The sequence below is a fragment of the Patagioenas fasciata genome, chromosome 17, assembly GCF_037038585.1.
Source record: "Patagioenas fasciata isolate bPatFas1 chromosome 17, bPatFas1.hap1, whole genome shotgun sequence".
NCBI classification, from domain to species: domain Eukaryota; kingdom Metazoa; phylum Chordata; class Aves; order Columbiformes; family Columbidae; genus Patagioenas; species Patagioenas fasciata.
Window position 1 is genome coordinate 2424654 of NC_092536.1, and position 26175 is coordinate 2450828.

The following is a 26175-nucleotide window of genomic DNA, read 5'->3' on the forward strand; positions in this document are numbered from 1 at the left end:
AAGCTGGGCACTCCAGTCCTGCTGTTCCTCAGGGAAAAACGCTGTGTTTTGGGTGCAGCTGCTGCAGCTGCTCTTGTTGAGAGTTAAAATCAACTCCATTCATTTTACAGGAACACCCAAGAAATTTAGCAACTCAAACCCACCTTTTGTTGGAAACAATGGGGACACGCCAGCCTTTTATTTGGCTCAGTTCTGTGTCCGAAATGTCGATCTGAAGGGGCAGGCGCGGAACCCAGACCGTGATTTGCAGAGGAGCGCTCAGGTACTGATACGTGAAGTTCACAAGCGCGTTCACCTTGCCTTTCATTTCTTTGCCATTGACAAAAACGTAGTCACATCTGTCAGACACCTAAGCGGGGGGAAGAGAGAGAGAAAGAAGAAAAAGTAATCACTGTGACAAAACAAGCTCAAAGTGCAACCCTGGCATCTCAATAACAAAAACAAACAAAAAAGGCTCCCTTCTCTCTATGCATGTTAATGACAGCCTTCTACAAAGGGAGCAGCTGAACACAAGATCCTTCATTGGCTCAGGAGGCATAATTATGCTGGAGATGCCTAAAGACTCGACAGTATTTATGAAGCTGGTGGCTGATTTTTGGTCTGTTATGCCACTTGCAGATCACAGCGCTGTGGAATTTATAAGGAGCAAGGCTCCTTCACAGCTTGGTCAAGAGGAACCCAATGAACCCAAACAGGCCTCAGTGGAATCAAGTAGCAAATCCAAGCCTTGCCCTGATGAGTGACGCTGCTTTCGGTCTTCAACACAAAGCTGGCTCCGGCGTGGATTTCATCCACCGAAGAGTAACAGAAGTCTCCTTATTTCCTCCACAATAAACATTATCTGTTTATAAATGTTTACATTTTGATTAAAGCTGTAAAGTATTTTTAAACACTGCAGTAGATTTTTCATTTACATGTAAATGCTGTCCTGAAATATAAGCAAGCATTATCATAGTCATGTAAGAGTTATATCAGTAATCACTTCTTTAATCAATGTTGTAATTTACAGACCATTGAGTTTTCTCATTTATTACATTACTGAGTAGTAGTGATAAAATCACTCCTGAATATATAAATCATTAAGAGGGATGCAGATAGTATGAAGTGACTGCACGTGATAAAGTCATTGTCATATCTATTCCTAAAGGTGTCATAAATGTCTGGGGAAATCCTGTGGCACATTAATCATACATTAAGTGGCTAGCAACAGGAGCTGTTACATTACTAAATGAGCTGGTATGTCTGCAGAAATTAACAGTAAACCCAGCAGATCCCTTCAATTCCTACTCCTGCTCCATCCCATCAGAATTCTATTTCATCACCCATAATGAGCATCGTTAGCGGCGGCAATGTGTCTCCCTACCTGAACATATATTTATATTATCATCTGCTCCCTTCTATCCCCACTCCCATTCCCAATACCATTGTATTCAAATGAGGATTATCAGCTGGAAATGCTCGTGTCCCCAGGCTAATCAAACAGATGGATGTTCTCTGTGACCACAGACACAGGAGCTAAATTGTTCCCAGTTTGACGTACACATCCCGCTGCACCCTCTGGCAGGTTTAGGCACTGCTCACATTCTGGCAAAATATCTGATGGTGGGATTGCAAAAGGAAACTTCAGAGAACATAATACAAGCATCTCTATGACTCATTCCCTAAGAGGGTTATGCAGTAACTGGGCTCTGCTGACTGAAAACGGTACCGCATACTACAACACCAGACCCATGTGTCTGTTTAGGTTTCTGCCTCAGACCATCTAAGCCAGGTTTAAAAGGCTGAAGGTGGCAGAGATTTCACCGTACCACCACGAACGGTATGCCCTACTTTTACATGTATGAACTTGAACAGCAATCCAGGAAGGGGTGTAAACAACACAAGCCAGGGAGCCTTGCTCAGCAATGGTCAGAGACCTGGGGCACAGAGACCTGGGGCACTGAACAACTGCTCGAGCCAAATGGGAAGCAGTGAGTGTGCCCGGAGAGGAGACCCCGTGTCTGGAACATATGACGAAGCAGCTTCAGAGGGTCTTCTTTCCTTAGCCCTATCTTCCTTTGAGCAGAAGCTTTTGGGAGGCACGTCAATAAGACCTAATTTAATTCTGCTTGGAGCAGCAGCCATTGCCATCCAGAAACTGGTTCCATCCTATTCATTTCTATTCTACGGAGATGATCTCAAAAACAAATGAAGGAACTTTCTGAGTTAATTGTACAAGTTACTTATTTATGCACATTGTAAAACACAAGCACATGATGGTAAAAGTTTCTGATAACATACTCAGCTTGAGACTGACCAGGTCTGGTCTAGATGTAGGATTTAATAATATCTAAAGCCCAGTGTTGTCAGTAACAGAACAAATGCGACTGTCAGGAAAAAAACACGGTAACAACAGTAGAAAAACTGCAATACCTAAATAGTTCTGGGCTGAGATCCAATCTCCCTCTGTATTTGCAGAGCTGCTATATGCTTTCATGGGTACGCAACAAACAAATGGCTAAACAAATATATACAGCATCCTAAGGAGGTGGCTGCTGTAGCTACCACGGAGCCTTTAAATTGCTACAGGATATTTATTACTGGACGTGCATCAGCAATAGTGGCAGGTCTTTATGAGTTGCATTGAGAAAGACATTACTCTTTTCACCAAGTACAAGCATTGCTAATGTCCTTACACATGCTCTTTCTTCTGTTCCTGAATTTCTGATAAAGAGGTAGCACACACCGAGTACAGGAGGAGAAAAGCTTATATTGTATTATATTATTGTATGCATTTTAACTGTTGTGTTTTCAGGTATCCATTCTTGAAGCAACACTGATTGATTCTGACAAAGAAAGGCAGTAGAGTTCCCAACCAGTGCTATACAGGGGATGAAAGGGAGAAAGGAACGGTATCTCAGTGTCTCATTGATAACGCGTGTGTGTTCTCCAGCTGTACAGGATTAAGGACACTCCTTCTCACAAAATATTCAGCTAGAGCCATTCCATAGTCTGCAGCTGCTGTAAGCAACACATCTCAGGTGAGCTTTGCTATAGCAGGCTGAGCAGAACGACAGCAAGTGGGTTTGCTTGCTTTGCCCTTGTCTCACACAGTGTCACTTAAACAAATAAACACAAAGGATCTCCCAGCCTCAGAACAAATCCAGATGCCCCGATTCTGCTGCAACTCACAACATCACCAAGTTTGTGTGAGGTCTGAATTGCTAAGCAGACGCCCACCCCAACAAAGAAGAAACAGGCAGGGGTTATGTGGTACAACAAGAGTCCCCTAGCTCAGATTAACTCGGATGGAAATAACATCACGGTCAACTTGTTGGTGGAGTTCTCCAAAGCAGAACTGGCGTTAGGGAGGTTCCTTTTCCCCCATTTCCTGCAGCAGAGACTCAGGCACGGGTTCCAGAAATCCTCATTTCCCCGCAGGGTTTGGATGCTTCTGGAAGCTCCTGCCCACCGACGTCTATGAATTTTCTAGCAGAGGCTGCAGATTCTGCCAACAGTGACCTGCCTCTCTTCTCCTCTAGTATTCCTGCTTTTACTACAAAAGCATTTTCCCCCTGAAAGTGCTTTTCATCTTTGGCATCAGAAGTGAGAGCTGATGAAGGGAAAGCCTGCTTAGCCACCACCTTTAAGTGACTGGTTTTTTTCCCATTCTGTGTAGCAGATCAGCAAGAAGTTTTGCATTTTAAAGAGCTTTCTGATGCTATTTCAGCAGTTCGACTCATTAAGCTGCATTCAGCTACTTTCCCTTCCTTTCTTTTTTCTATCTTTCTAACTTCTCTCTCCAGATTAAAACTAAAGTGAAGGCGCTGGACAGCAAAAGGCAGGGCTAAGCAGAATTCCCTAGAGCTTTCTTCTTTGTCTTTCTTTTTACTGGCATTATAGTTTTGTGTCCTTTTGTAACAAAGGCCACTGCCTTTCCAAGTGTCTTGGATAGATTCTCTCTGCAACAAATCACATTTTATTGACTTGACGGGGAAAAAACTGCTACCTAGAAATCAAGAGAGAAGTCACTCCTGAGTCATCACCTATGGCATGATGTGACTTTGTGATCTGGGGAGTGAATGGATCTGGTAATGAACAGCTTAGCTGCAGTGAATATTGAGGAGATTCCCAGCCCTGTTACCAGTCGGACGCGAAACCTCTGTGTCCTCCTTTCCTCACTCCCTTCAGATTTAGGTCTCGATCCCACGATGAGCTCTGTATTGCAGAGCTGCAAGAAGGGAGCATGAGCTGCCTGAAGTCACCATGAAGGATGTGGCAACATCCAGCCTTGGCCTCTGCAGCCATTGAGGGGCTGCTGACACTTCTGTGAGAATATCCCCGTTTTGCTGGCTTAAATTCCACTGGAGATCGCTGCAAAATCTTCAATAAATTACTGGCAGAGGCAGATAGCTTACAAATGAGATTTCATGTCAACTATACGCTAACACTGTCTTTCAAAAGATGGTGAGCTCAAAACACTCTTTGGTTTCACATCTGTTGTACACAGGAGGGGAAAGTACAACTATAAGACCTAAAACTGAATGAGTGGTGCTGACCCTGTGAGCCCAGCCTAAGCTTGCTTATTGTCCTGCTGGTTTTTCACCTCTGGAGACATCAGCCCATACCAACAGGTCTCTGGAGGACAGTTCTGAAGGACAAAAGGAGAAGCTTTTACATAGCAATCCTGTGAGGTTTATGAACACTGCAAATTTGTGAGGCATTCGTCCATTTTCTAGGTAGATGTCTGTGTGGCTTTCCCTTAATTAAACACCCTGAGGTTTAAAAAGGCTCAGAACCTTAAGACTGAACAGAAATGAGATGACAATGGTAGATGTCCTGCCTGTATTCATCAGTTTCAGAATCTTGTATTTCAGTGTGTAAACCCATTTGCCCATTTCTCGTATACTAATGTAAATGTTGTTAAAATATTCAAAGGTTACATAAATATTTAAATATTTATGAAAGCACTTCCATGAGAAAAGTGATTTTTCTAGTATCTCTTAAAGGAATTTCTATTTCAATGGAAAAAAAATCACGGGATAATTAGTAAAGCATAGAGATGTTCAGCACTTTTCAAATATGCGACACTCCCCGTATTTCAGCTCAGTATCACGCACCAGAAGGGCAATTGAAGCTCATGGAGGTCAAGCTTTGTGAACAAAGTGTTTCATTCCATTAAGGAGCACAGAGCACCAGAATGACTTATCCACGGAAAATACTGACACTTCCATAATATACAGAAAATATTAGACGGTAATAATCATTCCACAAGCTTTTTGGACAATCCTTTACAATTTTGTAATATTCATGTCCTTGCTATAGAATTTCTTCTAAGATTTGTTTTAATAACATACTCTGTAGAAAGGCAATTATCCTTTATTAAATTCTACAGGTTTTGAGAGACTCTGTATAGCTCTCTAGCCTTGATTCCAATTAAACACTATGGTTTTATACATAAAGGAAATCCTGCGCTACATGAACATTAGGTAATGGCAACTGCTCCATAAGAAGGATTTCAATGCCTGGCTGCATAATCCTGAATAACCAACAACCTACTACTGAAAAATGGAACCTGTCTCGAGGCCCATACGATTCATTTCTTCATGTTAAACTGTTTAAGTCTGAAAAGAGTTAAAGCTTCAGACTTGAGCTCTTCCATAATCTCTGGAATTGTATTTACAGCTTTGTGACACTGTGAGAGCAGCCGTTAAAATGGAAGCGCCCATTAAAGGAGTTGCTAATTGCTAGTGTGACTCTATTGCCAGAGCCAGCCCTCGGTCCCATCACCTACAACTGGAGCTGGGCTCAGTGACTCGGAACGTGCAGCCAAACGCTCCCGTTGGAGGATGAACACCAAGGGAAATGCAGGAATGCAGACTTAACACTGATAAGACTGCCATCTTAGTAAATGAAAAGCTTGACTTTTCACATTATGTGCAAGAACAACCATGAAAATGGTTTCACCAGTGACCCACCAAAAGAAAAGGATTGAATCTGTTTCTTGGAATAGTTCAAGAATTATTACTCCCATTCTGGAAGCCATGATGAGGGAGCAGGGCAGGTATTACACTTTGATAACTGATTTAAGCCTCTTTACTTTCTGTCTCTCTCAAAACAGTTTTCAACTTGTGTGCTGGTGCTGCTTTGTGTTATAAACAGCTGCCGCATTCCCAATGTGGTTTCAATCCTGGCCATCGGTCCTCAGGCAAAGTTCCCAGCAACCCGCACTAATGACACAGGGATCGAGCCCCGGGAGCCGAGAAAGAGGAGAACTTTGTAAAACCAGGGCCATAGTTTAAAAGCAATTTGGACTGTCCCTGTTGAGAAGGGTCTGTGTTTTTAGTATCAGCAGCCAGATTAGCAAAATCAAGTAGAAACCCCCCAAAGCTAGAGAGCATTTCTTAGGGAAAAGGCTGTACATTATCTAATCTCATTACAAAGATTTTGCTGGCAGCGTTGCAGAGCAGAAGCAGTACATTTAACTAACTAAATATCATTCACTATGACAGAACTGAGAGAATAAAAGGGGCACAAAATGCCAGCTGAGACTGGAGGGCATCTATTTGCTCCCAAATGACCAGCTTTTGAAGCTGAACTGTAGCTGCGCTGAGCCACAGGAGCTCTCTGCAGCAGCATTACCACGTAAAACAAAATCTGTCTTGTTTTGTGCACTTTCGAGTCAAGTAATTTCTGAAAATGGGTCCAAACAGAGAGTTCGGCTCCTACTCACTAGGGAGATGCCAGGCTATATATACAGCATGGCCCCAAATATCCTGCTTGGCAAAGCAGGATCACAGGGTGAACGCAGGGATTTTAATTCCAGCTACACATTTCAAACAGGAGTCGTGCATTTGAGAACATCACAATGCACGTCATTTTCTAACTTCATATATATCTACAATATAGAAATTCAGAATGTGTAAATTACAGCTTTTGGTGGAAAAGGAAGGGAGAAGCGAACCATTATTTCTACTGACTGGATTACGTAAGAAGGTCTGGAGAAAACTGCTTAACGTCCCATCACACCTATAGCTGTCACAAGACTAATGCTATTTGTCCCATTTACTGTCCTGGTCTTGATCGTGCAGCTTGGAAGATGATTTTGAAGCACCTTCTGGAGTGGTGGACTTGAATGATATAACATCTGCCCTGAAAGCTCCACAGATTGCTGCCCTATATCCCATGTTTTCATCTGACAGACAAGCATGGTAAAGCTTCATTTTCTAAAGCTCCGCTGAAGTCCTTCTGCATGTATATTGACCCCAGTAAATCACAGGACTATGAGAAGTATGGAGGAGGGCAATTAGAAGACATTTATGTATCTCTTATGAATATATCCATCTGTCGGCTTCCTTACTGGCAAATGGAGACGTTCCTGCATGTTGTGTTACGCAGCACCTAGACTGGCCTTTCCACTGAACAGATTCACAAAGGAACAGCGGACATTTCAACTTTTCTGTCTATTTAGTAAGAATTAATTTCATTTCATAAACATTTCATTCCACCTAAAACCCCCTAGCCAGATTTGACGCTCTGTCCTGGATTTTAGCTCGTAACAGAAATGCCTAATATCTCTGCAGTGGCCTTTACCTGCGGTTAATGTCACCCCCTACTCATTAGTTCCAATGAAACCAAGAGCCCACGGTTCATTATCAACCACTACGGGACTTCTTAAAAGTCAGATTCCTGTTTCTGTTCCCAGTGACAACTGCAACACCCGCGTTCCTGGAAAATGGAACGTTCTAGATGTAAAAACAAAGCAAACAACAAACAAACAAAAACCCCAAGCCCTTTTTCCTTTAGGATGAGATGATAAAACCTTTTTGTTCAAAGCATTTCCCTGAATTCTATTTTCTACCGAGCTGTGTGCTCCAGAGCAGTTAGCGCTCATGTCACAGATGCATTGCTCTAGAGACTCTGCATACATTTCTAAATATACAGAAGATAGTTTCTCTGTTCATCTGAGCAATTTCAAAGCATTTCTGAAGAGAAAGAAATTCCACCTGACAAATTTCTCCAGTCGATTCCAATAACCAATGTGTGTTAGCCTCCAGTTATTTGTTTCACTTCAACTTCAGAGTAGCTTGACAGGGACGTTTCTAGAAGCAACTTGAAAATGCTTCAATAGTGCAAACAGGCTCCATTTTAAGAATCCCTTTTAGTGGAGATAAATTATTTCTGTAGAAAAGAGGAGCACAGCAGGGTCCCAAGTGCTAATCAAAGGACACGGTGCTTCCAGAAAACCTTCCTTCCAAACAAATCGCTGGAGAACTGCAATAGTCCACCCTGTACTGCAATTTCTGTAAGAACACTCTCCTTTTTGTAAGATTCGGGAACATCATTTCTTTTGCTCAATATGCTCCAAACCTATAAAACGCAGAAGTCATATTTGGAGAGGGATTTTTCTTTGGGAAGTCACTGTGCTGTCATTTTCTGTGCATCATCTGGTGATATGTAACAAATGCCCATCAGATATGTATTTTTTTGCCTGACCCGAGTCTTCCTCTGAATGGAAGAACTTAACACTTCATTTTTGCTGTTAGAAAGAAGAAATGCCCATGGCGCTGGAATTATTTGGTGAGATTCTGTAAGCTGTTTTAGCAAGATGACCAATCTAGATGATCACAGTAGTCCTGTTCTGCACGCTATTCTGTATGTTTTCTTACTCAGGAACGTGGTTTCCAACAAGGTTATAATCAGGATGATTCCTAAACTAAATTCCGGCTTTTACTTTGATTTGTAGCTAGGTGCCTACCTTAGGAAAAAGGCTAACAGGAATTCTTTGAGATTAAAAACTGCAAAGCATGTGATATATGGGAGCACTTCAAGCTCCAGCAAACTGGAGAGATGTGTTTGGCTCTGAAGGATCCACTGAGAGCAGAAAGCTTTCTGTACAAGTCTTCTGTAACCGTTTCATTACTTTAAAGTATGACTACTTTTCCCACCTACTCGGTTACTGGTATAATTTCTACATAAATTCAGCAATAGTGCAGCAAACTGTTGGATTCTGCAAGTTCACAGGAGTTTTATTGCTTTCCATGAGCCTACAAACTGAAGTGCCTGTAATGTATAACGCTGCGGCATTACTATTTGTATACTATACATCCAAGAGAGCTGATAGCATATTAAAGACACCTAAAGAGTATCATCACAAATCCCACTGCGTTATCTGCTGTAACATCACATAATGTAATAAATTCCCTATTTGAAAATGCTTACAGACCAAGGGTAAAATCCCCCCTGTTCAAAGACCACGCACCATGAAAGTCCTTGTGTGGGAAGTGCAAGGGGATCCACGCAGACCACGACTGTGAATTTCCTTCAGGGCTTTAACTACATATTCACAGCAGAAATAGCTGTGTTGCCTGAAGATAATACAACCTCAGTGGTGTTTGTTGCTGTGTGACATTAAGCTGCTAGTGTTAAATTGATGGACTGGTCCTGTGAATGCTTTCTAGGCACTGCTGTGCAGAAGCTGGTTGTTAATTCCAAACAGCTCTCAGCAGCATGAGAAGTGGAGCAGGATGACATTGCGTTGCAGTTGCTGGGGAACATTCATCCCATCCATTCCACTGATGCAGCTGTGGAGGTGATAATCACAGCTGGAAAGGTGATGAGAAACATCTGGAGAGGCAGTGCTAACAGCAGAGCTGGCTTTGCAGGGAAGGAACTCTGCGCACAGAGGACTTGAGGTGACATTACGGAGTCATTTTAAAATCAGGAGACACATAAAAACTTAACACTGAAATTCTACTTAAACCTGGTGCGTTGGCTGTACTGTTGCACCTTATCCTCTCTTTTCCTAAAAATTCCCCTCCTTATTCTTCTGAAACAGCAGTACCATTAATTCGTAGGAGTTGATTTAGTGGTTGTTCCCAGGCTATTATCCTTTTGTGTGTAAAAAGACCTGAAATTTTAGAAGGCAATATAATGGCAAGAACTTACCTTAATGACGTCTTCATCAGAGGATTTGCACTCAACCGACTCCGAGATGTCTGTCACAGCGCTGCTCTCCTCAATGGACACCACTTTGATGGGCACTGCCACCGTTTTCCCTGTGAGAATCGCTGTGTTCAGAATTTCCGTGTCCTGTACACAAAACAAAGCACAGGGCTGCTCGGAGACAGCTCAAGAGATTCCCAAAAGGCTTCAGCTCTTCAACTGGAGTTATACTCAAGATCTTAAGACGCATTAGTTCTCAGTGGCGAACGGTCTGACCTCATCTTCAAATAGGTGCAGCTTGGTAAAATGAAGTAAAACCCCAGTTATATTTTACCTGCTAAATAAACACAGTCAGCTGCATTGCAGACTTAGTGAGCAAAATGACTGCAGCACAATTCAGTCCGGGCAGGGACACATCACAGGTAGGACCTATCTTTAAGTGTGGGGCTTTCCCCAATATATACCTTGCAAAACATGAGCTCAGAGTTTTTACTAAACTGGATTGGATTGGCAATGTTTGGGATAGGATGTAAGAGCCTCGAGAGTAAAAATAATGGGCTTAGATTCAAAGAGCATTGCAAAGACAGGGCCTCTCTGTGAACTTGCTATCTGGAATGGCTTCAAGAGTGTTTAATTTCTTTTGATATGGCCAATGAAGCAATGTAAGGAATCCAGAAGGAGTTAGTGGTGCTATTAACTGCAGGGAAAATAACAAGGAAATCTGAAGTTTGAACTTGGGTCATGGCATATAAAAGCCTTTCAATGCATCATTGACTAAGCTCACTCTTTTCATTTCTGAACTGTTTCAGCATCACTTTATTCCCAAGATTCCCATGCAGAAAGAACTTAAGAGTTTTTTTCCAACTTTTCAACTTCCAATTCTATAAAGTGAATAAAATATTCAGCAAAATCCTCAGCGCTGAAGTCATGAGGACGGCGGCCACTGATGGCAGCAGCAACGAAACGGGGCACTCAAATCTATTGAGTTTGAAATCTCGGTCAAATTTTCTTCTCATCTTGCGACTTCGTATTCTCAGGTTCTCCTGCAGCTTTCATAAGAAATCCCATCCAAGTAAAAAAAGTTCAAAAAAGAATGTTGACTGTTCTAGAAAAGCAAGAACCCTAAATAATTCCTATGGCACGTATGAAAACAAAGCTTCCCAAACAGAGCCAGATTTATAATCACGATACTAGAAAGTCTAAGGCCCCCCAGCTGCCCCCACACAAATGCTGCCAGGTACCAAGCATTTCTGAGCAACAGAGCGCTCTGGTGAAAAATAATACATGGCTTCTGGAGCTGAACTTCTGTCATCCAAATTTTTGTGTTCCAGAAGTATTTCTTTCCATATACTGGTATTACAAGTCCAGAAACAGACACAAAGGAGCAGATCTCAACATTGTGAAAACAACTCAGCAGCAACCCCAGCTATTCTTCTGCCTGCAGACTTTTAAACCAACAAGCATTAAATAACCCACGCAGGTTCACCAAAAAGCAGGTTCAACCTATTTTCTGCTGCGTGTCTGGCTACTGCAAGTGCTGTACACGCTTTGAAATTAATCTTTTGCCTCAATCCCTTAAAGCCTTATTTTTGGTGACTGTGAGTGTTAAACACCATGAACTAAGGACTCCAGGGCGAAGGAGCAGCAAGAGAGTCTGCAGAAACGACAGGGCGTCCTCTCAGGCTATCTCAGCTCTGCTTTGAAACCTTTCTACTCACATCCAGTTTTTCCTTAGCAACTGATATGTATTAGTGATAGAGAAATCTAATTTAAAGGGACAGGTTCAGAGGAAGAGAAATCCCATAAATAGAAATGAGTTTCAAATATAAAACATACTCTGTGGCTTGGGGATTTACTCGTATTTGTATTTAATAGTAACTGATGAAGTTCAAGACAAACCACAAAATCCCATACACACACAAGGAAAAAGAAACAAGCCCTGCGCCACTGCCAAGAAGATAAAAACAAAGACCTGATTATGCAATGAGGTGAAACTTTGGTGCCACAAGCAGCAGAATAAATTCAGCTTTAAGTTGCAGCAAACTGCCTGGGAGTCACTAGAACTTCCTCCAGCTCAGGTCCGCTCATGCCTGCAGTGCTGAGGAATCAGCCGCCTCAACATCAAGTCCAATATTAAGCATTGTAACACCACCAGAGAACGGGATTTAAACCGGTGTTGGAGACAGGGTTTAAAAACCAGGATGCTGTCACGGTTTAGCTCCAGCCCACAACTGGGAGCACGGTAGTCGCTTGCTCACCTGCCCAAGCCCCAAGTGCTGTCTCTATATACTGAAAAGTCTTCCAAAAATGAGTAAGAACAACCTATTTTCCATGTTCATGGACAGAGCTTGAAGCAATGGGGTTAAGCTGCAACAAGGAAGACACGTTTGACATTAAGGCAAACTTTATTGTAATAATAATGATAGAGAAATGATGGAATAGGTCATCTGGGGCAGAAGCACAATCTAGCCTAAGAGATCTCTGAAGAATGGGTTATACATAATTTAGAAATAACATAGATTCTTTGAGTCAGGTAGAAAAGGAGAGAGAGCACACAACCTCTTGTGGTTCCACCCACCCTTGTATCTTAGTAGTCTCCATTTTTTCAAAATTAAATGGTAATACAATAACCTGTATATCTCGTATTTGGAATAAGTCTATTCTGCTTCACTCGTCCCAAATGATATGATCCTTCTTCACTGGACAAAAGAAAATGATCTACACCTTTAAAGTGGAAAAGCCTGATAGGCAAATGTGACTGATACTCCTGGCTTCTGCGCGACATAGTGCAGAACTGAGCTACCAATTGCTACGTAATTATCTGTCACTTCTGTTTCTCTCTTTCCAATAGGCCATTATTGGTGCATCTGAATTCTAAGTGGCTCTGATATAAAGCCATTATTACAAAGGTTAAAAAACCTTTTCAAATTTCCCAAGACCTTTCTCGAGAGAAGAGGGAAAATCTGGCTACTGGCACATTACCAGCAATTAGAAACCTCAATCTTCTGCCCTTTGCTAATGGTTTCATTAAGGAAGTGGCGTCTATCTGAATGAATCTATTTTTATTAATTACTTCAGAGATGCATCTGCCCCAAAAATGGTAAGAGGCATCGTTTCTCATGGTAAAGCGCTACTGAAATTTCCCAGCCCTTCTCCATAGCATAATAAGAACTTCAGGAATTTCAGATTCATAATGTACACAAAGTGGACAGGAACATATTGTAGGTATTACCTAATGGCTTGATGGCCGCTACAATTCCAATCAGAGATCCTCAGCATTGGCAGCCACCCTGCTACAGTTTTGAGCAGAGATGGAAACCTTCATGTTCCATCCCCACTCAAAGCAGTCATAACTCTTCCATATCACACAAAGAAATACTGAAATATAAGCAATTAACGTATTACATACTATGTTACAAGCAATTTTCAAACCGTCCACTTCCCTTGCTCAGTCTGCAAGTGCCTTGTGCTATTCAACTGTGATTAAAAAACAAAACAAACCCCAAAGAATCAACTCTTGGTTCTATTGTCTGGGTTTTGGGTTTTCTTTCAGAACTAAAATAGAAAAAGGTGTGTCCCATATCCCTGAAAATGGAACAGCCTTCTGGCACAACTTCTGCCTCCTCTGTGTTTCCTTTATATTGCTGCAATAAAGCCCAAAGCTTTAATGTAATAGAGAATTGACCCATTGTCCGCACACACACACAAGCAGTTAGGCAGAAAACTCTACATAATGTATGAAAGGATCCAAAGGCCACGACTCCTCAAAAGCTGAACCAAAAATCATAAAAATAAAAGGAGCTTAAATAGAACCCTGTCTGTCTGTCTGTCTGTCTGCAATCCTGAGCCCTGTGGACCTGCATTGCAGACAAGGGGGCTCCAATCCTGCACCCCAACCTGCCTCCCTTGCATTCTGCCACCTCCTGTAACACCCTTGATTATCCACTGACAAGCACAAATAGTTGTTGAATCTTTATGTCAAGTAAATTAAGAAAACAATAGTTCTCACATCAGAACAGGAAATAAAATAGCTGGTGTAAGTGGTGATTTTTATGTTTTATTTTTAAACCAAATATACTATTCTGTTTGCAAGCTAATTTGGGAGTACACAAACAAGATTACTAAGAAACCTTTAGAGAGTCTAAGAACTTATTCAAAATGTAGGCACTTTTCAAAATCACAATATTTTGGCCATTTCCACATTCTTTAATTTTTAAAATCGCCCAAGAATTAATCCACTTTCTGCGCAGGCAGCAACTAAAGTTTTAAAATCAAATTTATTTTGTGTGGTAAAAGACTGAAAGCATCAGATAGCAATGTTTGGACTTGTTCCCAATAAATTAAAAAATGGGGAAAGTAGTGTAAAGTAAATTGAAAAAGCAGGAAGAGGATGAGCTATGAGTAAGCATCAATATCCACGTTGGAAAGACGTTTCGGTGAGTGTATTACAAGCTCTAAAACAACAAGGGTTGTCATTTCCAAAATGGAGAACTACACATACAACTCTCATTGACACGGAAGGGAGATCCGAGCTCTGGACTTCTCTGGAAGCCTCAAACTGTCTTTGCAGCACAATGACCAAAGCTCAACAACATCCTACTCTGACACTGCAGAGCTGGTTTGCTCATAGGAAGAACTACCCACAAACTCCCAAATTCAGATGGTTCTTTCCCATTACCAGGGCATCCCTTCAACGAATACAGCATATAAAGGAAATCATTACCATTCATACATCTCTTATTAACAAACAATAGCACTAAGGAACATGTTTTCTTGGTCTTCTAATGGTTAGAAGAAGACTCTAGTGATTAGACATACATCTCTAATTGAAGGAGATATTCAAAAGTAATCCATTGAAATGTGTGCATCAGACATTACTTTAAAAATGTATTGGTAAGTTTTAACTTAGGACACTTTTGTTCATAGTGTTCACACTTGGTGTCATTAGGGTTCATCTGGATAAAGTCCATTAGCTGTAGTATCAGTCTGAATATTTTCTTACACAACTGCCCTCATTGTGCTACTCCACAGAATACTCAGAAGAACTGATACTGAGAAAAACCACAAAGGGAAAATAACATCCATACAGCTAATATATCCTAGCCAGAGCTGAGAAGAAGCGTGTGCTCACATGTGGTCATTTGAAATCAGGGAACACGATGGCTGACGCTGCAGGAATCTCACATTGTATTCCATCCGTTTCAGACAGGGAACTTCCACCGATGGCGGTGGGAGCTCTGTGCAAAGACCAAGAATACAGAATACGAGCCTTAGTTGTTTGAATTTGGCTGAAGAGCAAACCCAATGTTCATCCAACCTCTCAACTGTAAGAAGGCAAGCATTCAGCCATGACTAATTTAGGAACTAATTCAACACTAAATTGCGGCAGAATGAGGAAGCAAAGTGACAGCTGTTTAATTAAACTCTAAATCCGATTAGATGGTGTTATCAAGAGAAATCCACGGGAGCCTGAGGTCGTGAGAATGGTCCTGTTTACAGGCTGAAAATTCTGTAAGTGGAATCTCATAGAATGATGTTAATCATAGCTTAACATTAAGACTTCTCCCTCGCGCAAATACACAACCTTGTGAGTACCAAAGCTATGCTGTAAACCTGAAGGAGTGACACAGAAAAGCCAATTATGTTTTTATTTACAAGGAAAGTTTCTTGGAAGAGTTTGTGGAAAATAGGCAGTTGGGCACTGTCTACCTTAAAATCAAACCAGTATTTGTCTTATGGAGAAAGGACAGAAGCAGCAAGCCCTTGCATGCTGTTGACAGCTCTTGAATCGGTGGAGACAATGCCTACACAGGAGACCTCTGGAGCTGTACTGTGCTTCCAACTGTTGCTCAACCCATCACCCTTGATCAACACTGACACCTTGGCAACACATTACAAGAGAAGAAGATGGAAATGTGGGAGATGTAAAGTAAACTCCACGCACGCTGGTTGCAAGCGCCATAAATAGGCTACTGATGAGCACTAAGTTACGCATGACGAGTTTTCAGGACATCCAGGTTAGCGCCATGCACAGCACTGCACACAATCGTTACGCTGATTTGTGAGTCTGGTAACATGACGGTTGTAGATTTGAGTTATTAATACTACAGCTGATTAACAAAATAACATTGTTAGGCAGCTGACTCTGTTCATCTACATAATCCCACAATTAAAAGTAAATTACGCATTGTGCTTTCTGCCAACTGGATTCTCTGGCGCTCCACATTCGCAGACAGTGTAGATGAGAAGGGAAAGAAGCTGATGTTGTTTTTAAATTCTTAGCACACACTTCAGAAGAACAGGACTGTTTCTATAGACCAAAGAGTTTGCATCATGATTGAGGACCTCCCTGGGGCAAATCTGCTCCATGGCAGGCAGTGGGGAAGGGCCAGTTTTGCTGGCTGGATTTTGGTTTCCTCTTTTCACTTGATTTCAGTGCTATTCGCCCATCACATGTAAATCCTGCCCTGCTTCATTAATCAGTTTGTAACATGAGGACGTCTACTTGCTGAGTAATATCACATTGCAAAAGAAATGCAAAGCCACTACAATCAAAGGGGGGCAACCTGCCTGTTTAAGAGCACCTCCCAGTATTCAAACACGAATCCAGATGGAATCCAGGTTATTCCATGACTCTAAGGTCCATAGTGCCAAGGAAAATGTAAACTAACAAACAGATCAATAGTAGTGAAAAATTAGGTCATTCAAAATCTACAAAAGAAACAGACTTATTGAATAAAAGTTGCCATTTCTGCAGTCTGTTTCTGATGAGGAACAAAGGATCTCAAAGTTTATTTCGGATGCTAATTCTTTTCAACACACAACAATACTGTGAGGTGTCTTCTCTTTATTAGCTCTTTGATAAGTGGCCAACAACATACATGGCACAAAAATTAAGGACAATACCTGCCCTGAAGAACAAATAATGCAGAAGTCAAAAACAGATAAAACATCACCCACGAAAAGACCCAAAGGTGGACGTTGGCATTGTCCTGTCCCTAGGATGCACAGCATCTGTTTGAAGAGCTTGATCAATGTGATGCCTCTGAGTCTCCAGGAGCCTTAAAGGTGGTAAATGGAGGAAATGTGGGACGTAAGGAAGAGATTCGGACTCATCTTTCTCACCTCCCAGAAGAGCGGTTTTGACTGTCACCAGCACACAGCTGAAGTCCACCAGTGGCAGACTGGGCTGGGCCCCCTCACCCATTTCTCCTGGGGCTGGACCACTGCAAGGAGAACAGAGGCACAGTCCTGGGGCCGGAAGGAGAGGAAGCAAATGGCGCTCAGCTGGGATGGGAACGTCTTTGGACCAGATAATCTTCCCTGGAGTTTTTGTGAGCCATGTATTTCTGACAAAGATCAGAGTGTCTTTTCTAAATGGGAACTTGGTGTTCTGCAAATACAATACCTTTTTAATCAATGATCTTTTCTCTGTTTACAGGCTCCATATTGAGATAAATCTTAATTGCTGGTCCCCCGCCTTAGCGCCAGACCATTCCTTTTTCTTCCCTGCTTGTGCAGCTTTCAAATACCCTGCTAGTGGAATTTCTGATAGATTACACTCTGCAGCCAGAAAAGGGAAATGCGGAATACATTAACAGGCAGGGACGCAGAAAGATATCTTTGGATTCTTGGATGACTGATCCACACTTCCCATGAAGTGAATCCACCCTGGTATCATCTGAACGTGCAAAAGGGAACATAACCAAAGATTACTTTGATTTAGCAAATGCAGGTTGTATTGCTAAATGTAATTCTATCATCATTCAGTGACCATCTCTTTTGGAAAATATAATAAGAAGAGACGGGAGTAACTGAATACAATTAAAGGCATGGTTAATTGCTTTGTTCTGTGATGTAAAGTGATAAGAAAAATATTACAACGCCCTTACTCAGCTCTGTGTATTCACAGAAAGGCCACATTGACTTATGGTCAGGTACAGAGGTCTGACACTACTCAGATTATTATGACAACAGGATCTCACTTCTTGCTTGTAATTTTGAATAACAAAGTATAATCTTATCAGCAAAGGCTGTAAACAGCATCCCGGCTGGCAGAAAAATGAGCAATAGACACAACAGGTCCAGAAAGGTATAACACCTCTGACGGTCCTGTTGCTTCTTCACTTGTGAACAATTGAGAATCACATTCAGATTTATTTTAACTAATTTGTTTTGTAAGTAAATATTTACTTTATTGTAATTTTTATACTAAATCTATCATACGCAGTTCAAAACACCAATTGCAAACTTGATTTTGGAGCTTTAATAGTTCACCACAGGCACTGAGACTAACCAAGAAATCTGATTTTCTCTCCTTTGTGGGATCAGTATCCAAGTGCTTCCATTAATATTTCTACTTGTAGAGTTCCACTGCCTGGATATCAATGCTCCTTGTGCTTATTATTTGTATAAAAGTAATGCCATTCTGGCTCCACATGACAGCTGGATGTCAACATGCTGAGCAGTGACTATGATAAGAGGCTGTTTCTACAGCAAGGAGGAAAAAAGAGCAAATAGATCAAGCGATTTTCAGCACATCTTGGTGAATAACTGATACTTGTTGTTTTCTGAACAGATCCAGGAATGAGAAAAATCATTCCCACACCATCTGACACAGTTTGGCTTTGGTTTTCTTGCTGAATAAACCACTTCAAAAATACTGAAGTATACTGGGTTTCTTTCCATTTTATTGTCCAGCAGCAACAACCAGCAAACCTTCTGCAAGGGAAGAGGTGTCCATGGATTGCGAGGCTGCAGATGAGCGAGGACGTCTCCAAAACTCCTTCCTCCCACCTGCTCCAAGAGCTGTTCCACTGCTACAATCAGGCAGAGTAACGTGCTGAGCTCACACATGACAATGTATTACACTTGCATTCCATACTTTTCTTTTTTTAATGAATCAAGACCTCAAGAAACAACTTCAAGCCCTCCCTACCACCCTAAATTACTCCGACAAGATGATCTGATTAGATCATCTAACCCCCAAGGTGATGGAAAATGCAAACTAACAAGGACATGAAATAAAATCAACTGAACATTTTCATGCTTGATTGTGTCGTCCTTTACCATCTTAAAGGCTGTAAATGTGCATAGTTTATCTTCGCAAGTGTCTATCATAACCAATGTATATCAAGAGTGACTGAGCCTCTGGCTGGGGGCTTCTCTGCGTTGTTGGAGCTGTGACACCAAACTCAATTAGACACAGCTCACCAAAAAGACAAGTATTATGCTAAAACTGTCTCGATTTCCTGCTGACTAGACCAGATATGTCAGGATCCAGTAGCCAATCTATATTTTCAAAGAAAGATGGTATTTCCTGCTGTGTAAAGGAAGAGTCTGTAACTGAAAACGACTTCAAAGGAAATGATTCTGGAACCACTTAAAATGTAGAATAAGTTTTAAGGACAACTGCAGGAGATGGGAAGCAGAAGCCCACATTTCATCTTTCTATAATTACTTAAAATATAGAATAAGGACGTAAAGGTGCCTGGAGAAGATAGGAAGCAGAAGCCCACATTTTATTTCTCTATACTTAGACGTAAGTGAAACAAAAAACCTGATTGTTTTAAAGATATATATGTGTAACACAGGAAACTACCCGCTCCTCTTTGTGAAATTTCATCCCTTACTTTCAGCATTTTGCTAAATTGACTTAGAAATGAAAGCACTTACATAGGAGACACATTATCTAGAGACAAAAAATTGTAGTTACGGGTTGAAATGTGAGTGATTACCTGAGATATCCCAGCTCCAGCATCATTATTGGTTATTTAGAGCACAGAAATGCAAACAGATGAAAAGCTGTGAAGTGACAGCTTAAAAGCCCTTATTCTGAGACTGACATACTCGAGAACCTTCACTGCTGCTTCAGAGCATTGCTACTTACAGATATAAGCATACTCACAGACACTTAGAAATACACTTACACCTGATGAACACAAGCAACAAACTAACTGTCCTAAGTTCTCTTGAAATTTTATGTTTTTATACATTTGTGCAGTGCATAAATTATACATACGTTTGGTAGACATATGACAACAGCTACAACACATGCTCATACATACAATTTTTTATCTAACAAGCACTCTCAGACGAGGAGCCAAGTGCTTTGGAGAACAGAGCGGAGAGAAACATATTAAGAGCATTAGTTCAGTGACTGCAGCTACTCACAACATTTCCAGCAAAGGATAAATATTTGTTGGGGATTCCAAAAGCCATGCCAATAAAATGGCCTCAGAAACTGCAACACATTCTATCCTTTCTAATCACGAAAATAGCTTTTCATTTACTCAAACATCTAAGGAATAATTGCCCGCGAAAGCCTTCAGCTATGATGAACACCTCTCCTTGCTGAATGCTCCTATTAAGTTTATCACAGACGGGAGTGGGAATATTGGTAAAGCCTGAATGGGAGAGAAAGGCAATAGCCACCTGGTGATCTTATAATGGAATAGTTCATGGATGCTTAGGCAGCCATGGATAGAGCGATATAATATCTTCTTGCTGGAATAATTTCATGGCTTACAGTTCTCTTTTGTTGCAAAAAGAATAATATGTGAAATTTGTCAATTTAAGGGCATTTTCTGGCCTCAAGATCTGGCAGCTTTATTTTTTCACGAGCCTGAATGCATTTGGAAATGGAACCCCAGTTAAATTGGGTTCACTCCGCCATCAAGCAGAACCGGCACAGCCCTGGTGATGCCTCCAGTCTGTGACGACCGTGGGAATACAGCTGGTAGTAAAAAGGCAATTTTCATTAGCAATTTGAAATCCTTCCCATGTTCATTTCAATTAAGCCTGCGGCCCTGTTATATAGTTGGCTATATATCTATAATAATATTGCTGTAATAGCTGTAATCAATAGGCAGTTGGAGACGGAAAATATACAGGCATATTAGGACACATGCACGGATGCACACGCAATTACACACTACATGTATATATGTGAGTAATCTATATGCACAGAAATACACACACAACAGTAACGGAAACAAGATTATGAGGCATTCTGTGTTAACAGAAGCCACATACTTGATTATAGGCAGGCAGAGGCAGTACTTTTCATTTTATCCGTAGGACATTTCTATCCCAGATATTTCTTACTGTAAATATTTTGCAAATGTAATTTTTTAAAACCTGACCCCACTGAAATCCATTTTGTCAGTGGCTTCAGTAAAGCTGAGGTCCATTCACACGGTTTCTGAATGACGGGAGTTAGGAAGAGCTTAAATAAGCCTTACAGTGAGCGTCCGATGTTCACAGATACTTCTGTACAGGCCGCTGTTCCTACTCCATTTGTTTAGAGTAGAAGTAGAAACTCCTTCACAGTCAATGAAAATACAGATTATTACTAGTTACTTTCTCCCTCTAACATGCAATATTCATCTACAGGTTCCTTAAGGTCCTCAATTTTTGTCCATGGAGTGCATAGGAACACTTGGCTCAAGCTTGTGGATGTCAGAACTCTATTTAAATCACAGTACAGCTTCTGCTAAATTATTTTGATTTCATTTCGCCTATTTTGAAATCAGCAAGAGAAAATTTCTACTTGCTCTTTTCTTATTTTGGCTCTACAGCTTTAATTTTCAACAAGTAAAATCTGTAACAAAGATACAACAGAGATTCTTATGAAACTGCTGGGAAAAAGCAGTAATAAAAATGCAGAAAATACTCATTATTATTTTCTGTCCTTGCCCCTAGATTATTCTTCTTTTTCAAAAAGGTTATTTATTTCAGTGACTTCATAGCAGGTCCACAAAAGTGAAGCAGACAGATGGTAGGAACAAGGTTATTGCATTAATGAGAGCAGATACTGCACAGACACCAGAAACCTGGTACGGTTAAAACGATGAGAGAAAGTGACACAGAAAAATTAAACGATTGACCAGATATATGGCTAATAGACTGGTGGGTCTTACAATATATAGGAACTAAAACCGGCCCAAATGCAGAAGGAAGCAAAGTAAATGTATAAAACATGTATAATCAGAGATTGAATTATCTCCCCCTCACTCAAGCTAAAACGCAGTTTGCCTTCAGGGGTTGCTCTGCAAGATCCTGCTGGCTAGAGGCTCACGGCTGGAGAAGCATCCTTCAAACAGCTCGCTATGACCATTGCGTAAGCCCATGATACGAAGGACAAAGGGATCAAATCCATTTCTTTAAAGCAGTATTTTATTTGTCACTATAACCTGGAGCAACCATAGTGACTATTATCTCTATCTGAGCATCTCACAGCAACTGGAAGAGGCTTGAAAAGAAGATTTGTGTGCTTGAAAGCTTGTCTGTTTTTTCCAGCTCTGTTGGATGACCTAATAAAAGACATCACCTCTAGCCAAAAACCTCGCTTCACTCTTATTTTCACTCTTTAGGACAAAACCAACATTGCCTGGACTGAGCAGAGGAGACTAGAATTCATGTTTAAGCAGGGGATTTTCCTTTATAAAGAATCAGCAGTACAGAACGCTGCTGTAAGGCAAATGCTAACATTATAACATAGGAAATTTTAACTACTGTTTCCATTTTAAAGACAAGTAAACTGCTGTGGACCTGAGTGCTGCCAAAGATCCAAAAGAGGCAGAACCAGCTCCAGACACGCGGCTCCCCATCCAGCAGACAATTCCTATTTTTGCATATCAGAGTCTCCCGGTGCTTAATGAGTAGTCTATAATTTGAATGAGGTAAGAGGAGGAATTACTCAGTCTCGAATGACTTATTTATCGCCACACCAAGCTCGGTCCTGAAGCTCCCAGGCATTCTTTAAACATATGCCGCAGGACACCTCGTGCCAGCTGGCAGCTCCGCTTTAGCCTCCGCTTTTCACCGCTCGCCACTGACGTTTTGTCCCAGATCCAGAATCTGAAACACAGCCTTCTCTGCTGGCTCCATCCAAGTTTCAAGTCGTATCAAAACTTCCCCGTATTGGCAGGCAAGCACGTAGTACCCTATACAAAATGATTCCAAAGTACGGCCAGGTCTCAGACTGACGGCTTTGGTTGCTGGGGCTGACACCGTATCTGCAGCAGGATGCCTTCTGCCTTCTGTTAGCTCTCCAAAACGAGAGCTCAAGATCACAAAGAGGTTATAGGAAGCCTTTTGGATTTCACTCCATTGTGCGTTGTCTCAGAACACAAAGAAGAGACTTCACCTTCAGTCACACAAGGGGATTTCATCCACATACCCAAAGAAGAGACTTCACCTTCAGTCACATGAGGGGATTTCATCCACATACCCCAGCTACATTCTGGTAAAATCTGGTTTATGCAAATGAAAATAAAAGCGCTACGCCAAGGTAAAAACTTTCCAAGGTAAAGAAAAAAAGAGATAAAGTAGTTCTCCCTGGAATGGCATATTGAGAGTAAAACTCAATAATGAACCTGAATGTTTGAACTGTCAAAAGCAGTTTGGGGGTGGAAGGTATAGATAAATGGGCTATGCTGCAGAACCATACCATATATATACGTAAGCACATTATGTGGTGCAGTAACACACTGGTGTGTTTTTCAATACTGAATTTACAGACTAATGTTTCCATCTATCATTTTCTTGAACTCCCCAGCGAACTTGATTATTTTTTTTTTACATTTATTTAGTTTAATCCAAATACTCATTTCACAACCTCCAAAACACGCACAGCTCTGGTCCTACAGGGCCTTGGAGAGCAGAGAACAGCACAGTCACTAATCCCGATAGTGACAGTCAGCATTCAATATTCAACTACTGTAATTAATAAAACAGCGCTGTTGCTATTTTTCACTAATAGAGGATTTCCAAAAGCAAATTGCAGCAATAAATTACATTATTACAGCCTCTAGTATTGTTCTGTGAGGTAACAAATCTTGCAGAAAGACAATCAGCTTTGCTAGAGAAAAAAATACAAAGGACAAATTCGATGACTAGGACCTGATTAAAATTAATGTCAGGGTTCCTTTTGTTTCCATTTGCTTGCTGAATTTCCCTCTCTCACCAGCACGCTGGCTTGCTGATGCTCATGCTATGGTGCTGGTGCTTTAAATATTGGGCATGATTTGGTTCTGAGGGGAAAAACAACCCAGTAACATTCTGTAAAGCATCCACCACAGCAATGGGGCATTGCAAAAAGACCTTCATGAATGTAGCAAGGTAAGTTTTATTAGTACCCAAACTTTGGTACAGTCTCGGTACCCTTTTGGTGTGGGGATGATGAACAGACCCAACCCATCGCCACTGCTGCTCCCCACGTCCTCCCAGCAGCTGCCGCACAGACAGGGAAGGAAAGGGCCAGGATCCCGGGCTGGCTTTCTCCCCAGCACCGCACCAAACCCTGCCCGAGGCTTCAGCGCTTTATCTCCCTCAAGCACAACTACTGAGTTTGAAGTACAGATTCATAACGAATTCCATGGCAAACATCTGCGGTGACGAGAGTCTGGCTGGATAATGAACTGTAAACTGAGAGCGGGGGAAGGCAAACACGCATCTAATAGCAAACTGAAGGTGAAAAGTTGCTGGGATTTTAATGCTTGGGGTAGCTCATTATAACACCAAGGCTTATAAAAGTCCTGATGATTTTTTTTTCCCCACGCTCACTCATTATCTTCCATTAGAGTAAAGCATCTCCTTGCTGTCTAGATAGTCTCACGGTCTAAGCTGGAGCACCTCAGGACCTCACTAATTAAAGTCCAGCCTGAACAATTCATAATTCAGCTCGGTGACTATTTCACCTGATTGTGAAGAATGCGATATTCCCCCGAAATACTAAAACTTTCTTAACAGATGAAAATCATCATTAGCAGATGCCAATTAAGAGAAACGTTCCTGTTTCCTGGTATGGTCACAGCTCGCCCACTGGATGCTCACGCTGGCGGGGCAACTGCTGTGTCTGCAAACACGCCGGCCCTGCTCTGGCAGCCGCTGTTCAGCCCAGCATCGCTCTGAAGTGGAGACCATTGACCATTGTATCGGTTAAGTCGAGACAACTGATTGTTAGCTAAGGCTAATGAGAGAGCACTATTTTAGATGAAAACTAGCGGTTTGACTTCCATAGAATAAGGCGCAATTCAGCAATCGAGACTGTTGAGTTCCAGCTCTGCCAGCACCTCATGAACAGACCTGTGCAATGCTCTTCCACCTCCTTTTCCCTTTCTCCCCAGACTCAGAAGCAGGCACAGCATTTGTTTCCCATCGCTGGCCATGAGTGAACGCTGGTCAGTCTGAATTCCTTATTGCGCACTACAGTCTTACAAATTGGTAACTTCTCTGTCTTTAAATTCCAGCTCTGTTTCAGTTGCAGACTTGTGCAGGATATCAGTCTCTGAAAATGGTCTCCAGCTCCAGGTGAGAAGGGCTTCTCTGCCCTGGCACACAGTCCTTAGCAGCTCCAGCATCCAAATACACAGCCCTGGAAAGCCCTTCTGAAGCGCTATCATCCGGGTGTCCGCTGGCTCATTATTACATCTCCGCACGGTCTCTGCTCACACGTGTGTGGCAGCTGTGAAATTGGCTATGTGGTTATGTTAAACAATCAGAATTTTAATCAGCTGTCATTTCAAATATAAACTGTTATTTAAGATGTCTTATTCTGATGGAGCAGCATCACAAACCTGAGCCAATACTTAAAGCGGTCCCAAAATCCTGCTCAATAAATCACAAGAATAGAATCTCCAGACTTCACGTTACACAATGCAATGCCGTGAAGCACAGTTACCTGCAGCAGAACGTGGACTTCGCTCAGGCTGACCTGCGATGCTGCGAATCAGCACCGAAGCACCTTGGCTTTCATCAGCTTGGCTTGTGGACTGAGAACGTTCTAGAGCATTCTTGCTTGCCTGTCATTTGCCTGTACAGGATTTAGTGCTATAAGATGCTCTTCTTTGTGGGGAGCATTTAGGTATTACCACAACACTGAGCATCTAATAATTGAGTCCCTGGCTGTCTCGCTGCACATTCCCACTGTTCTGCAATTTTTTGTTGAGGTTGGGCAGCATATATATTAAGCCTTATATTGATATCTCGCTAATACGGAAAGGAAAATTAGCCAAGAAACCCAAAATTTCTCTATATGGAGGAGCTCTTTTACAGAACACTTGAAAAACCTGGAAGCCAGCTGACCCCAAGTCTCATCAGCATTTTAAAAATCTCAAAGTAATCCATTCAATAGCTTTGTCAGATGTGAGGGATGCTGGAAGAGGAAATTACACATACTGGTGTGCTGCATAGAAAATGGCATACAACTCGATCCAATGGAAATATTAATTCCAGCCAGCTGAGATA

The 26175-nt window shown here is 41.6% G+C and overlaps 1 protein-coding gene across 2 annotated transcripts in view; it reads right to left on the reverse strand.

Annotated features, from left to right (window-relative positions):
- Positions 1–26175, reverse strand: part of TMEM132C (transmembrane protein 132C) — a 167547-nt gene that overhangs the window by 12091 nt on the left and 129281 nt on the right. For both annotated transcript variants that reach the window (XM_071815948.1, XM_065851926.2), the window contains 2 exons: positions 9928–10071; positions 144–349 (listed from right to left, as the gene is read on the reverse strand). In XM_071815948.1, coding sequence (XP_071672049.1) covers positions 144–349; positions 9928–10071 — 350 coding nt within the window. The remainder of the gene's footprint in view (positions 1–143; positions 350–9927; positions 10072–26175) is intronic.